Source organism: Pleurodeles waltl, chromosome 5 (assembly GCF_031143425.1).
Source record: "Pleurodeles waltl isolate 20211129_DDA chromosome 5, aPleWal1.hap1.20221129, whole genome shotgun sequence".
Lineage (NCBI taxonomy): Eukaryota > Metazoa > Chordata > Amphibia > Caudata > Salamandridae > Pleurodeles > Pleurodeles waltl.
Genome location: NC_090444.1, coordinates 609593397 through 609610280, shown reverse-complemented (window position 1 = coordinate 609610280; position 16884 = coordinate 609593397). Strand labels below are relative to the sequence as shown.

At 42.8% G+C, this 16884-nt stretch overlaps 1 protein-coding gene across 1 annotated transcript in view; it reads left to right on the top strand.

Moving 5' to 3' along the window:
* Window positions 1-16884, top strand: part of ADSS2 (adenylosuccinate synthase 2) — a 236387-nt gene that overhangs the window by 64439 nt on the left and 155064 nt on the right. Inside the window, exon 2 of the mRNA XM_069234457.1 lies at window positions 5418-5520. Within this exon, the coding sequence (XP_069090558.1) occupies window positions 5418-5520 (103 nt within the window). The remainder of the gene's footprint in view (window positions 1-5417; window positions 5521-16884) is intronic.

Genomic DNA, 16884 nt, shown 5'->3' with positions numbered 1-16884 from the left:
TGGCTTAAAATATTTGCATAGGCAAGACATATCGGCTTTGCCAGTGCTTGCCTTTTTCACTTCTGATCTATGTTAATGGAGAGCAGGTTCCTTGCTTTCACCAGGGCCCCATGATACCTTTTATTATGCCTCTGACTGCAGAGTAGCATCTGAGAGAATTCTTAGTTCTATAAGCTACCTTCCAGGCACTAACTCAGTTTCCATTTATGCCTTGTCATTCCTGCCTGCGTTTTATTTAGCGCCACGGATATTTTAGCAGATTGAGTCAGTTTTTACATTGTGTGTTTGTCTAAATGCTGCATAGGCGTTTCCCCGCCTCATTTTGAAACAACCCAGAGCTTCCAATGCGAGAGTTCTTGCTGTGGTTTATATGAAAGGTAAAACCTAGTAAGAATGTAACACTCATATACAGTGTCAGATATCTTTTCCAAGTAGATTGAACTTTCTCTGGCTCGTGGGACTAGTTTCCATTCGCCTGGCATGCTTATTTGCAAGGGATTGCAGTTTAAGAGTCTACTGTAGGTGTTCAGTTTTCAAAGCTAGTGCTCTGAATTAGTGATTTCTCTTTTGCCTCTCAGTTTTTCAGGGTAAAATGTAGGGTCTGATGTTTGACTGTTGCCCGATCTCCCCGGCCTGTTCATTGTTGCTTGGCAGTTAAGATGAAACAATAGCATTTGGCGAAAAGCCACAAACCCTACCTATAATGGCAACGCGTTTTGTTGATTGGCCTAGAACGCAGCAGCAGAAAAAAAAAAAACGCCAAACAAACTATATGAAAGATAATGCTATTAAAACTTGCAGAAGAACTAATACTACATACAATTCTCAACCTTGTTTGAAAGACATGCAGACTTTGAGTGTGTGTGTGTGTGTTTGTGTGTGTGTGTTTTAGAGGCTTTAAAGTAGTGAGCCTTAGGTGAAGGTTGCCTCCACACTCCTGTTTTTAGGTCGAGCGTGCAAGCGCTTTGATGTGTTGTAATCTATCTGTGTGCTTTTAACCACACCCACCTCACCCCCATCACTATCACACCTTCACGGGCTTCCCTTTCAAAAATCCTCTTATCATTGGTAAATGATTTACATTTGTCCCTCAATGGGGCGGTTTTGTTACCTCCTTGGACACTGACCCTGTTACATGGATAATTGCACGTTTGCTGAAACGTTTGACTGCGAGCAAACTTCTTTTTCCTTTTGTCTCTTTCCTTGGCCGTGGTACTTTGAATCGGCTCGCTTATGTCAACTGTTTTACTTTTCATTGTTAATTTATGTGGCAAGGAAAGTCCAGTTAGGAATTTACAATGCTAATAGCTCTAACTCAAACAAACGCGTGACCCATTGCATTGCAAATGCATGTTTTATTATTGCGAAGGCATGTAACTTTGTTTGCTTTCAACCAATTCACTCCAAAATTTCATAGGAATGAGTTTTAGACCCTTTTGAATTCATTTTTGTGCTTAACAGCCATTACTTAACCACCTTACGGAAGACAAACATGTTTTTGACTGGTCAGAGGAAGTCTGTTTTAATCTTTGTAGTGTTGTATGCGAAAGACCTGTCTACAGGGGGAGCTCTGAAACCAGAGAGAATGAATAAAAAAAATGTATCAATGAGTTAGATAAAAATAAACACTTGTTAGTCAGCGGGAACATGACCCAAGGGGAGAATATATTTTACAAATACACATATACATTTTTTTTTTTTTAAACGTGACCCACGCCCTCGTCACGAGCCGCCTGGACTACGGCAACACCCTCTATGCTGGGACCACCGCCAAGCTCCAAAAACGCCTGCAACGTATTCAAAACGCCTCGGCCTGCCTCCTCCTCGACGTACCCCGCAACAGCCACATCTCCGCACACCTGAGACACCTGCATTGGCTCCCAGTCAGCAAAAGGATCACCTTCCGACTTCTCACCCACGCACACAAAGCCCTCCACAACAAGGGACCGGATTACCTCAACCGTCGCCTCAGCTTCTACGCCCCCACCCGTCTCCTCCGTTCCTCGGGCCTCACGCTCGCTGCCGTCCCTCGCATCTGCCGCTCCACGGCGGGTGGGAGGTCCTTCTCCTTCCTGGCAGCCAAGACCTGGAACTCCCTCCCCACCAGCCTCAGGACCACCCAGGACCACTCCGCATTCCGGAGACTCCTAAAAACCTGGCTCTTCGAGCAGCAGTAATCCCCCCCCCCCCCCCCCTTTTTTTCCCTAGCGCCTTGAGACCCGCACGGGTGAGTAGCTCACTTTATAAATATTAATGATTTGATTTGATTTGATATTAAGTTAGATTCAGACAATGAGCCAGTATAGCATTAGTGCCACAAAGTGTGAAACTGGAGCATGAGAGTACCATAATCACTACAAGCATGGTGGCAGATGTTCAGGCATTTAAACAGGGCCCTCTTGACCGCAGGGAGTGCAGCCAGTGCAGTTTAGCTTTGTGCTTATACATATGGGCTCTCCACGGTGACCCCAGAGTAAGCATGGCTGCAGAATTTTGCACCCTCATGAAAAGGGGGAGACTGGGCCCATTTCTAAGGGCCACCTCATATCAGATCGGGGTTTTGGAACTACCCTGCACTAGTTCCTTTTTGTCCTAATTTAATTTGAGGGACTCGAGGTCAATCCGTAAAACATTTTTGCATAGATCCCAGCTTATTGCACCGACCTACTAGGAGTTGGGTGTCACCTGCATAGCAAAAGAAAAACAAAAGAACAGATCCGGACGGCATGAGGAGAAATCTATTTATTAAAAAGAGTGGCACTGAGAGTTTATTCCCTGATGGACTTTGTAAAAAGGAGGGGCGGAAATACCATTACCTCTTATTGGACATATAAAAAAGAATGAGAATCAAGTTTTACCATCACCTGTCATCCAGACTGATGAATTCTGATGGTGCATCGAGTCAGTGGGGGAGGGGGGTTGCAACCTATCAGAAACATCAAGAAGGGCAAGAGTGGTTGTCTCGGCCTTGTTCAGAAGCATCTCAACGTCCTTTACCTCAGCACCCAACTCATTCTATTGCATGCAAAAGGCACAAACTGACTTGAACACAATCGAAAACCTTACTAACATCCAGAAACCGTGTTACAGTGTGGTGGCCTGCACATTCAATTAATTTTAATCTGAATAGGGAGATGGAAATTGGACAATTGTTTCCCCAAATTGTAGGCTCAGCATTTAGGTTCTATAGGAGTTGGATAACATTGCTTGTTTGTGGTCCTGGGAATAATTGTGGTGGTCAAAGCACTCTTACAGACATGAGTGAGTGCAGTTGAGACCATCTTGATATGTTTCATGCTGCACCAGTGAGAAGGAGACTCAGACAATTTCATCTGGTAAAAATTAAAATCCAGGGTAATAGGATAAAAGGCAGTTCGTGCCTGGTAAGGGAGCAGCACAGATTATGTGGTGGGACTCCAAACTGGAGTAGTATTCCTAGGAATGGAAGCTCCTATTTTGTTTATTTTGTGTTTTTTTTGTATTTTAGAATACAAATATGTGTCCAATTCTGAGCAAATGATGGAGCACTACACTTAGGAGTGGGGGCAGCTGAAGTCCTCCACAGTGTTAAAAGCTTTTTTGTTCAGAGCTATACATGCACCATAATACTTTAATTATTAACTGGTAATCTCCATTACCTTGTGTCTAGCTATTCCTTGTCCCACGTTTGGTAAATGAGGTCGTCAACCTCCTCCAGAAACTTTACCCAATAAAAAATAATTTAAAACAGAGCTTCTGTCGGTACACCTTTCTTCCCTTTCTCTTACTTTACATACTCGACCACGCTGCCCCTCCACTCCTCTATAATTCTCCATACTTCAGACTGGAAAATATCTAGTATCAAAGCTAAACACAAACATTCTGGCTTATGGTGTCCAAGGAGAGGAATATAGGAATGGGAAAGGAGTGCAGGACTGGGATGAGGAAGACCAGGAATCATACTAATGAAGCTTATTGGTACGTAATCCGGGCATCACCTACTTTCCCAGCTCTAACATATGAAAGAATGTGTCCAAGCTGTGTTCCAAAAGATACCCCAAAGAGCAACTGAAAGTCCAGGATGAATGTTAGAAAGAAATGTGTTTCAGAAGAGAAATTAAAATATTTGGACTATTTTGCTCAGAGACTGTCCTTAATATTTCTGAGGCTAAAACGCTCCAGCTAGAACCAAAAACATCTAGGCAATGGTGGGAAAGGAAAGTGGGAAAATGAGACCAATTGCCAAACCTACCAATCTCGAGTAGTGAAACTCCACCTCTTTCAGTCCAAGAAGCTGCTGCGCTTCTGGTAGAACATCCCTGATTCCTTTGAGGAATTTTACGACCTAAAGAAACATAGGCTGGCAATATTGCCTGATGCTCAGTGACATTACTTGAATTACAAATTGGTCACTCAATCTTCTGAGAAACATGGAACTGAGAAGGTACCTTGGGAATAATATTTTTTTCTGGACAGTGTTGTTTTATGTCCTGGTCTTTGACTAATACATTTTCTATTGGTTAATCTGTCTCGAGACTGTTTGTCTCAGAAGTGGGATAAGGAACACAGACAAGGAGATAATTAGCATTCACGGTCTTAATAGTTCTGTAATAGGTTCTTCAGGCTGACAAATAGGATTCTGATGGCGCCACAGTATTTAGTTTATCAAATGGTTTCTGCCATATAGCTTGCAACTGTAACAATACATGATGCATTCGATTATTGTAATGAACATATGTGTCTTCCCTGCTAATCATACACCAGCCCCATAATTATAAGACATACTGAGGATAAAAGCCCCATGTAAAGGTCCGCAAATATAGAAGTGAACAGACGTTCAACACTGGTCAAAGGACAGTTCCAGGTTTATCCTTGTGTCCCTGGTTTTCTTCTGTGGTTTATGACTGTCCTAGGCATTATACCAATTAACAGTTTCTCAGCAGTACTTTCTTATTATCAAATTAATGGAAATGTATTTGAAAGTAGCGTACATGTACTATGCACTTAGAAAATGGAGACCATTAGTTTTCTCGTCTATATAGAAAGGAATACCAGGTTGGTTGAGGGCCTTGGCATCCTTCCATCTCTGTCTACCGGATTCCATTCCACATAAGACATTCTGTTTTGCATTTCCTGCAATAATATTGTGCTTATTGTGCAGTTCACTTCGCTTTAGCCTTCTTAAATTCACACATGGAATACTGAATGTGATTCTTGTCCCGTTAAAACTCAGTAATAATGAATGTTCTTGCTCGCTTGTTTAAATGAATTGAACGTGCCATGGAAGAAATCTTAAACACTTCTTAGGTTTGATTCCCGTGAATATAATCAATGAAACTCGTCACTGGATGTTTTTCAGGGCGGTCGCTGACTTGTATCACATTTGCAGCTTCTGAAATCTTTAATGTCCTGGATTAAACGTGTTTCTTTTCTTGCAGGGCGGTAACAATGCCGGTCACACAGTGGTTGTGGATTCTGTCGAGTATGACTTCCACCTTCTCCCCAGCGGCATTATCAACCCGAATGTCACTGCATTCATAGGTGCGTACTCACACAATGTCATTCTGTGTTTTTGGTGATTTTGTAAAACTTTATCAAAGTATGGTATTGGTCGTTAGTCAGGTGTAGAGACTCAGAGTCCCCATAACTGGTCCTGCTTTAGCCTGCGGTTACAAGCAATCTAGAAATACTGGTGACATTCTCCGATGCAGATGAACTGAGATATGAAGAATTTACCATGGAATATTCTCAATTTCTGCAGTAATTACTCACTTTTCATGGGATGCTTTTGGAATGCCGCAGTATCCCCAGATCGCAAAATTGCCAATATCTGTAGTAAGAGTTATAATGTCGAGTCCTGAACTAATGGTTAAGAAGTCCTCAAAGGGTTTAGATTGGTGATGCCTGTCTGCAGATGTCACCTAGGATGAGCAGCACTCGAGGCCTTAGTGTCTGCCCCCCAGAACCTTTGACAATTCAACCCACAGGACAACACGGGAGAAAAGAAAGAGTTTAACGCGTTTACTGATCTTTAAACTAGAGAAAGTTTTGTGCCTTAAAAATATGCTTGTTGCCTTTTCTCAGTTCAAGTGTTAACCTTCTTAATTTTTTTATCTGCTACTGTGAGGTTTCCAGAAGAGCTTGCGCATGCGTATCGCAGCGAGACGCTTTAGTGTTTAGAAAAGGGCACGGAGCCCTGTCGACGTCAGGTCAGTGTTTTTGATTGGTTCGTGGTCTTGCCTAATAAAATCTGCTTGCTTTCATTAGTCAAAGGCATGCATACGTCATGCCTTTTCCGGTGGCTAGCCCTCCTCGAGCGCATCGACCAAGTACAGAAAACATGCGAGGCTTGCTGTTTTCTGTCTGGCTCGTGGACTACTTTTTCTCTAATTTACTAGCGCGATTTCGCTTTGCAGAAGTCGAGCACTTTACATAGTTAATTGCACTTTTTCGGGTTACGTACATAAATGCACTTTTGCCGACAGGTGAAAAGTCAGGTTAGGAGTTTACAACGCTATCAGCTCTAACATGAGCAAACGCGAGACCCGTTGCATTGCAAATGCTTGTTTTTGTTGTGGGTGGAATGGGAGAGCAGGCGAAAAGTAATCAACATCCGTCCTCATGTTTATAGGTGTAAGTAGCGATTTTGGTAAGAGCCCTCCTAAACAGATATGTGTCCTAGATGCTTTTGCTAACATTGGGAAAAAAAAGAGGACGGTAGTAGGATAGCCCCATGATATACGAAGGGTTGATAGCACAAAGTGTCTCAGTCATTCCCAGTGAGCACGCAGCGGGCTCCACTTTACTTTCACTGTTCCCACTTGAGTAAATCAGTTAATACAGTTCTAAATATAGTCAACCGCCCACGTAGGAACACAGCAGTCATGCACTGCTCACAGCAGTCCCATGACTTGTCTACAACAACCCTATCTAGTTTGCTGCTCAAGCACTACATACACTAGTGGCACTTTACCATCTGCTTCTCACCTCACAAGCTGTCCCAACCCTCACTGCACTGTGCATGCCTCTGGCCCATTCCCTCCTGCACAGTGAGCCCTTGCATACCATGTACAGCGACTAATTCCCACACGTGGCAAGTCGTTTGTGCCTACAGCGGTCAAAATAAGTAGTGTCTCTTTGAGCAGTCCTGAGTATCTCTCACACACCAATCCCTTCCTATAAAGTCATGCCTTTGCAATCTCTGCATAATGCACTCACAACATGTGAACAACAGGCACTTCACATCATGCAGTGAGTGCTCACATTTGCCAAGCAACTTGAAATTAGGTAACTGATATTACTCCATGGCTACGCCCACATAGATAATGTATCTAAGTGTTGAAATCTTTACGCTGTGCAGTTACAAGCATGCCCAGCAGCTTCTACATTATTTCTATATACTCTCACCCAACATGGTGAGGAGACCAGTGCTGGTGAAATGAAGTGCAGCAATATGAGTAGTCGATTTTTCTCTCACGCAGTACAAAATGTTTATGTACTTATATGTAACTGAAGACCAGCCTTCAGTTGACATCATCTATAATCACTATCCCACTAAAGCAGGCCTGTTGTGCTGGGAACTGGGATATTTGCTTTGCCTGAGAGTGATGGAGCAGTTGCAGATGTTTATTTACCTATGTCCAAGTGGAGGCCAAGAGCTCAGGCACTGGCATGCCAAGGCCTGAGCTTGTGGACATGCACACGCAGTGCCCCACCAAGGTGATGTTATTTGTGATCTGGCACGCCGGGCCCAGATCAGCTCAGCAATATTGGACCACAGGAGAAAGGTGACACAAAGGTCCACATTCAAAGCTCAAACGCTCCACGCTTAAAGCAGCTGCAGGCACAGCCCACCTTGTGACACAGCAGGCCACTGCTTCTTCATTCAAAGTGCAGGTTGAGTGACATCCTATGTTCTGAATGAATCATTGAGGGCATGCCTGCAGACTGCGTGTTAACTGAGGAAACAAGTTGCATTATGCTCTGCAAGTAAGTGGTTGAGCAACAGCAGCTAAAGTGTCTCCAGGATCTGGTTCTCTATCTCCTAGTTCAAATTTGCATGAAGTATTCGATTGTGCTAATGTTGACGTTGTAAGAGAAACCAGTGTATAGTCTTCATTTTGACTCTTGACCAACATTTTTTTTCCATTGTGAGCAAATCAATGCATGTTCCTGTACCTCAGTTTGTAAATATGTGTAATGCAAAAGAAATGTGGAATATAAAAACTGTTCATCGTGCTGAACCAATAACTTGTTGCGAACACCATCCTCCTCATCGCACCCTTGTTTTTGTATTCCAGTCGCAACTGGACCTGTGCACATAAAACAGTTTTTTTTTTTTTTTTTAAACCCGACGTTCAGATGATCCAAGGAACATATAAAAACATTGTGTCCTTCACCTCTCGCTACTTGCTGGCACTGTAACCATTATCAGCAGGTTACGCTCAGATCACTGCTGTAAACACTCACTCAACTGAATATTTAATAGGATTATAGCCTGTGGCCGGAAGGATACACTGTTTTCGTGACAGTCAGGTAACTGATCTACCAACGGTTTCTGAAGCACATTTTGAAACAATACACACAAACCTTGAACCTTGAAGCTTGGACAGATCTGAAGGGCTTAATGTATCCCATTCTTTACAGTGGTTTATAAAGGGGCCTTGGTACTTGGGTTCTGCAGCACCATGAGACAGCTGATAACACATGCTGTTACTTACCTCGGGATACTGATTATGTTGACAATGAAGGAAGAGCTTACGGAGCAGACCGTCCCAGGGTCTGAAGTTGTGAACATGCAGTAAAGCAGATCTCCATAACAGACATGTTTATTACAGAAATACTGTACCGATAATAGGGACTTAATAATCTAACAATTGAAATGTGTTGAGCCAAGTCAATTCTGAGAGTCTCTTCAAAGACAATCCAGTAAACATTGCAAGTCAGATAGTTATTGATTTTTGGGAGATATGTAAATGTTGCAACGTGTATGCCATTGCATTGAGCAAGTATGTATATGGATTTCTTTTAAGAGCCTTTTAGATTTCCCAATAAATAGATAGTGGTGCATAGTCCAAACATGCACAATACAATACTCAGCTGCTACTGCTTCTTACATATCAAACTCTGATGAGGTGAAGATTCCAAGACAACTTATTGCAGACTTCATTTCAGAGTTCGCTAGTATTGCGTCTGTAATATCATTCCAGACCTCTATACAAGGAGTGAATTACTTTGCACCCGTATAACATGTGGAATAAACCCACCTGCTCTTCTTAACATAAGTGTGACAGAGAGTTTTAGGCCTAACTTGTGCATTTTGTAGACTGTAGTGAGTCCTGTGTAGTGTCAGGAATCGGGATTGCTGTAGTGATTACTGCTTTGGAAAGGGAGAGGCAAACTCTTAACGAAATCATTCAGAGGGAGGGCTAGGTAAGCAAATCCCCGCTTTGATTATATTCTTAAAAGTGAATTTAACCTTTTTAAAAACAATATTTGTTTCTAATTTTTACATTTTACAAGACAGACAATTGAACATAGAGCACAGAAAGAACAGTGTCGCATCTCCCCTCTTATGGGGCAGATTGAGAAGGCGGGCAGTCGGGCATTGGCTGATGGGCCAGTGCCTCATGGTCACCTGTGGGCCGGTTTACAGAAGCCCTGAAAACGGCAGACAGGCTGCTTCCTGAAGTAATTTATTTCCCCTTTTTCTGCAGATCCTGCTGAGAAGCTGTTTTTATTTTAATATTTTTTTTTCGTAAAAAAAGACACTGCAGTGTTGTTCATGAGGATCCCATTTTTACTTGCCTAGTGCGCTGTCTAGTTCTCGAAGTATACTTCTAGCAAGAGTGGAGTTCTGCCCCCATCACTTTGCAATATTCAGAGAGCGCTAAGCGCCGTCATCAATCGCACACAATCATCTGCTCGACCACCCGTTACTTGGTAACCTCGCCAGACGTGGGAGCAAGTCTGTGGCAAGTAAGAACCTTCCAGGGCTAGGCAAAAGGAACACTAAATGTGAGTTGGCTGCGACCTTTGGCACATCCTGCTACATTTCTTTGCTCAGAATTCTTTTTTTGCACTTCGACCACAAGATAGACCTGAAGATTGTCCAGGGAAAGCCCAAGGATTGAGCGGGTTATATATATATATATATATATATTCTTTCTTAAAGCTAACTATCTAAGCAGTCGTGTGCTTACCCCCACGCACACCTGTGTATGTGTGTGAAAAATAGACCCTGTATGAAATGGTCTGTGTGCCTAGGTAGTCATACGCATGTTAGACTGGAATCGTATGTAACCCATCATCCGTACTCTGAAAATTGTGCATCCGGTCTTACAACTTGAGTCTTGTTCCCCTCAAACACCTTCACAGTATATGGCCAGTCAGACAAGTCGTGTGCAATTCTGTCATCTCTGCGGGATAGTCTGATATGCTTTTCTTGAGCCAGCGCCCAGTCATTAGTGTCCTTGACCCAAAGAGTGACCACTGGGCTTCTGGTCCCCAACCATCCCATTGCTACCTATGTTTTCGCTAACTGGAGAAACTTAAACTGCATTTTTTTGATGTTAGATTTTAGAATTGGTTCTCGCAGCCATGACTGGGGCAACTAATGAATTACCAAGGTTCTCGCTCTTCCCAGCTGTGCCACTACCTGCTGCCAATAGACCAGGATCCAAGAGCAGACCCATGCAAGACTCAAGAAAGCTCCCTGACAAAACACCGCAGGCATGTGGCCGGTCTGCCCGGATAGTCTGCTCAACCTAATAGGGGTGACATATCTGTGATGAATGTAGTTGAAATGGATCAATTTAAACCTTACGTTCTGGATACCCCCTTTATCAGCGTGCAAGCCTTTTTCCAATCCCCATCCACGATGTGTTCATCTTCCAAGGCCGCTTTGACATTGAAAACCGTTTTTAAAGTTTTCATCCTGTCCGATTTTAAAACTTTATAGAGTCAGGTCACTAAATGTTCACCCGTGTCCAAACTAAGGATTGCATGACGAGTTTCTTTATGTGGAGGTGTCTGAGGGAATCCAGTCTAAATCTCTCTCTGGATTTCCTGGCAAGCCTGTCATACTGCAAAAACTGGCCCTTACCAACTCTAAACATCTCCTGTGATCTTGTGAGGTGATAAACCTGTCCCCCGGGGTATAGATCGCCCAACTGGCTACAGTCCCCCACATTCCACTGTGCTATGCCTTTGTGTGTATGTGCTTAAAGAGTTGCAACACCCACACTTACTCATCCCTTGCAAAGGGTGAGTGCTTGATATCTCTGGTGACTCTTCCCTCCCAGACGCAGGACATCTGCCTTACTGTGTGGGTATACTCCCCCCCCACCCCCCTGATCCCCAATTCCCTCATCAATAGTCCCATCAACAAGGTGCCTTTGCAAGTCCCACGCAAAGATGCTTCTCTCAGTTGTCCTCATCCGTGATCCATGTTGCTGCATGTTTTATGTGTGCTGGGTAGTTATAGAGTTTAATGTCTCGTAGACCCAACCCCTCCTCCTCCTGGTCCCATTTACCTGTATCTACACCAACTCTGCTGATCTTCCTTGCCCATACCAATGATATCAGGAGTTTATCTAATGTTCTGAATGTCTTTAGGTGTAGCAGGCATAGTAAATTCCACACCATGTAGTCACTGAGGTAGAAACACTATCGTGGCAACCGCTACTCTACCCATGACTGATAATGGCAGTGTATTCTAAAAAAGTACAGAGGAGCGTAATCCCTTCAGGACCCTCGACATATTGTACCTGTATTGTTTTCAGCTGTCAGTGCTACCATTATACCAAGGTACCTAAACTTGTCCAACTCCCAACGGAGACCGAAGTCTGGCAACCAGTACACTGCATAACTTGCTAGAATTCCCACTGGAAGCAGCAAAATATTTTTGTCTTAATTTTTAACCCTAAAAGGACGCTAAATTCATCCAAGTAGGTCAGCAGCCTCAAAACTGATTACCTTGGTTGTGTCAGTTAAACAGGGCATCCTCAGCACAGAGGGAAATCAAATGTGAGGAGCCTCCAATTGCTATTCCGATGTACCTTTAAATGTATTCTGTAACTCATTGAAGCAGTGTGTTGTATACATCTTTGTTTATGCACAAGATAAATGAAATCAGGCATTGAAATATTAGCAACTGCTTCATTGAGTCGTAGGAAGTTGTAGAATTTAAAATTACCCAACTTGTGTCGATGTTGTATGTGTGTAATCTGAGCAACTGAATTGGGGCACACACATATGATCTACATTTTCCAAAGGGTTAATCCCCCGCTGCTACCCAATCTGCTCCGGTCTTTCCAGATTGTAGTTGTATCATTAATGTTTTATTTCCTTCCTGCCCCACGGACAGTTTGTCTCAAATGAATGCCTTTGATGGGCTGCTTATTATTGCATTAGGACATCAGCCACGGTTGTCAGCCTAGGTTGTCATAGCTATCAACGTGACTTGAGTTACACGACACTTCTGTGTGATAACTATAATCAAAATAGCAGCCAGCGAAGTATATTTAGCTCTGCTTTCGGCAATCCTAGAGTCCTCCTTTGTGCTGTTTCAGGGCATAACCAGTCGGACTCTCTCTTTGAAAGGAATGTAGTTTGATATCGCTGAAATCTCAGACGGCCTGACCCACGGATACCTTTTGTCTGATAAAGCTTCTCATTCTTTTTTTACATCGTGTAAAATTCGAACGTATCACTTATCTTTCTGGAGAAAAGTGGTATGTAATGAGGATAATATTTGTAATATATACGAGAGGACATGCGGCGGAATCATCCTGAATGTCACCAATTTAGAAATCTAGGATACCAACATTTCGTGATATCTCAAATTCTGTCTAGCGTGATTAGTTTATCAAGATCTCTGAACTACAGCGAGTTGTCTGTAAACAATACATCTAGATTTTCAGTCGAAATCTAAAGTGCAACTTGACCGTAAACTTACCTGCATTATAGTGCACTTGGCAATAGCTGTTGGCACAATTTTGAAATGCACTTTGAAACTACCAGTACTGGTATCAGCGGCCGCCCTGACAAACAGAATGAAACTTTAGAGGAAGAGGAGAATATGGGTGGTAACAGAGCTGGCACATTGATGTTTAAATAACATGGCTTACCTGGGAGCTGTTCAATAATATAACATATTGTCCCCTGCCCTCCTTTGGTGCCCTTGTCTGAGGTTAGGGCTCATAGCCAGAGTTTATTGAGGGCTGTTAAGTAGTGAAATGGACTGGGTCTGCTGTCGGTAGTGGTACACTTTGAAGTGTTCGTTTAGATTTATAGTTTAATGGGGGCACCACCAGATATTGGCGTGAGAATCACTGTTTCCAGTGGTACAGACATTGCTTAGTTGGCAGAAACACCGCGTACGTGGGACATCCTGTTGCTGACATGGCATTGGAAGGTCTGCCCTATTTATGGCGATCCATCGGATGCATTGTCAATAGGTATGTTTCTTTCCATATGGGGTAAGCAACGAAAATGCAATGTCTTCACGTACTGGGGAAAGCCTTCTTGTAGTAGGGATAATATTGCATTTTTGATTTTCAAAAACAAAGCCCCACTTTGGGATTTGAACCTGATAAACAAAAAATGCTGTCTTGCTTGCCTAGATTGTATTTGTCAAAAAAGGGCCACTGTGTTGGGTTGGAAAATTAAACATGCCTATGCCACCTCAATAGGGCAGAAGCTTGTCATACTTAATTTGCAGCTCGGATTCCTCTATATGCTGAAGCCAAGGCTTAGGCAGCTAAATAGGAATATTTTAGTCTTTAATGACCATTGTACGCCCTCTCACTGGTACCCCTTTGCCAGCCGACTGTTCACCCTGCCAGTGTTCCTAACCACCACCACCGCCGTCCCAAACACAACCTGTTGTATTTCTTACTTGGGTACACTGGATTGATTTTGAGAAATGTCAGTGTCACATACCCCAAATCTTGTTACTTCAATTGATTCCCCTGCTTAACATCTGGTTCTAATAGTTCTTTAAATTATTGTAGTCTCCATAATTGGATCTGTGTAAAATTTTATATGGAGTGGAGCACTTACCATCAGTAGAACTGAATGTCTCGACCCGAGTGGGTCGTGACACTGATTTATACAAAAACTAGTCAATTACAAAGGGTGTGATCCAAACGTCTGGTATATTTTACTGTCTTCACAGCAAAAGAAAATCACACAATATCTATTTAAATAAGTTAAGTTTCTTTCAACATAGTGCATGTACTGGCCCCCGAAACCATTTTATTTTTTTAAGACTGTCACCAAAGTAGCATCATTTCTGCCCTTGCTTTCTCCAGCACACGCACCCATGTCATGTTGCAAAGACCTATCCACACTGATTTCTTCTTTCACACTATAGAAGTATATCACTTTTTTTTTTTTTTTTTATCCGCATCCGGTTGACATATTGATTTGTTTTGGTCATGGTACCGAACCTTGTCTTCCCTCTCATTTCTCTGCACTGCTACGGCCTCCTCAATTCTCTGCTATTGTGTTTGACTCACTTTGTGAAGCTGTCTGTAGTGACAAGAATGTGTGGTGTGTGGAAAACATTTATTAACCTAAGGAGCACCAGAACTCTGGCAAATGCTGTTACAATTGGCTTAAATCATTCCAAGAAGCATACACCGGTGCTAGGGGTGTAACATGCGTACACACACCAGGAAAGAGGGACTGGCGAAGGGACACAAATAACGTGTTAGTAAGTCAGCAATCTACACTAAATGGATTTAATACTGCACTCTGCACCCCCTCCCTCTTACCTAGGGGCGGCCTTGGGGTGGTGCAACCCCACTGGGTGCTAACCTGAATGGGGCAGCGCTGGCCTCGGGGCGCAATGTGTTTAGCAATTACTTATGAAACTTGCGATTTTAAACACCTGCTGAAAAGTTCCTTGTGCGTCAATCCTTCAGGAAGCAATTCAGATGTCATGATAACTCTTGAGAGTAATGTCCCTGCTAGCGAGAGAGGTCGGAAATTTGTCTAATGGCAATTTTGATTAGATATAAAGTAGCGCAGAGTGTTAATATGCCTGCTGTAAAGAACAAGTCTATGTTTTTTGTGGATATCTGAGTGGATTAGTAAATCCAGCCTTCACAAGCACTTCAGAGCAGAAGAAATGTATATGAGATGGGCTATGAAGAGATGAGGGGCACTTCTGCCAGGTGGTAGTGAGGGAATCAGATGAGTCATGGAGTGGGGGGGACTAAAGCCAGCCCTGCTCTTAACAAATAATGTATCTAACACATAATCTGTAAATAGGGAGGGAGATGCAACATTGTTTCTACAGGGAGCCTCACTTGAGAGTACTTCCCCCCCAACTCTCAGCGGAGCTGCACTTGAAGAATACGCAACATCATTTCTTTCGTCTACTTCACCACCCACATCAGGCTTATGAATTTAAGTACTTGATACAGACAAGTCAGCCTAAACCAAAAGTTTGACAGCTACCCCACCCCGCCCGTTCCACCGCTGCCCTCTTTCTAACAGACGAAGCATGCCCCTCGTCTCCACCACTCACGTGGGTTCACTGAATTTGCATATGTTGAGCTTTCTTCCTGCGTATTTTATCCTTGCCTGATCCCCAGTTTGCACAGGGGTTTTTGACTGCATTCCTGCTTATAATAGTTTCATATTTTGCTGTTGTTTCTTTGAAACAACTTCACTCGTGTAGATTTGATCTCTCACCAGGATGTTGTTTTCCCATCTCTTCCACACTAATGACTAGTAAGGCTGCAGTCTGATGACGGCCATCCATCACATAAGCAACTCAAATGGAATCTTACCTGTTGTTTTGAGTGAGGTTGTTGCAGCCTGAGTGTAGGTTTTAGTGCCATTTGCATTATATTTTTGATCAACCAGTTTGCCTTTTCGACTTGCCTGTTGCTCTGAAAAAGTGAGGAGGTAATATGTTCCACCCCATAAATTATTTAGGAATTTCATCATCTCTTGTGAGACAAATTGAAACCCATTGCTGATAACTAACTGTCCTGGGAACCCTTTGTGACAAAAGACTTCCTGAAGGAACTTAATCACGTCCATAATGTTGGGGTACAAGTTGCACTTCAATACTTTTGCTGATGTAATCAGTCAGCATAATTCCACAACACATGTCTAGGGACAGATTATGCATCAACCCAGAGTTTTATCCATGGACCTTTGGTAATTCAGCTGACACCAAGGTGCACTTTCTCACTGTAAGATGATTGTCAGTGGTACAAATGGTACATCTAATCTCTTAACCATCTACATCCCTGTCTAGGGGCAGCCAACAGTACAAGATTCTGAGTTTATTTTACTCCCAGCCATATCCACATGACCATCATGTGCCAAAGTTATTGAACAACACTTCAACGAATTAGGCGCTACCAAAGCATCACCATGTAATAACATTTTCATCTAACACCCTTTCACAGGGCCAGCCTCTCACAAAGTGTTCCTTCACTCTTTTTTTTACACTCCATTATTGTCAACCGCTTCCAACCACTTTTTTGCTATCCCTTCCAGCAGGCTTTTGACTAAGGAATGTTGCTAGGCCTGTCTGCCTGTGTCAGTGGTAACTTTACACTACAATCTCACATTGAAATCCTGCGGGGATGGCGCCAATTCTTGTTCTCTTTTTAACTAATTAATGCTTTCGCCACATTCTTCATTCCACAAGAAGTAAACACATTTCTTGACTAGTTCATTCGTTGGTTTCAACCTTTCTTCCGCTTATTTTTTTATAAATTTCAAATAGAATTTGTGCATGCCTGGGATTAATGCCAGTTTGTCTTTGTGGCAGGAAGGTTTCATTTGTACATCAAGTATCTCAGTTACATCCCCCCAAATACTATACATTAAATATTAAAAATGTATTTTTGTAATGTTAACCCATTGGCTATGGTT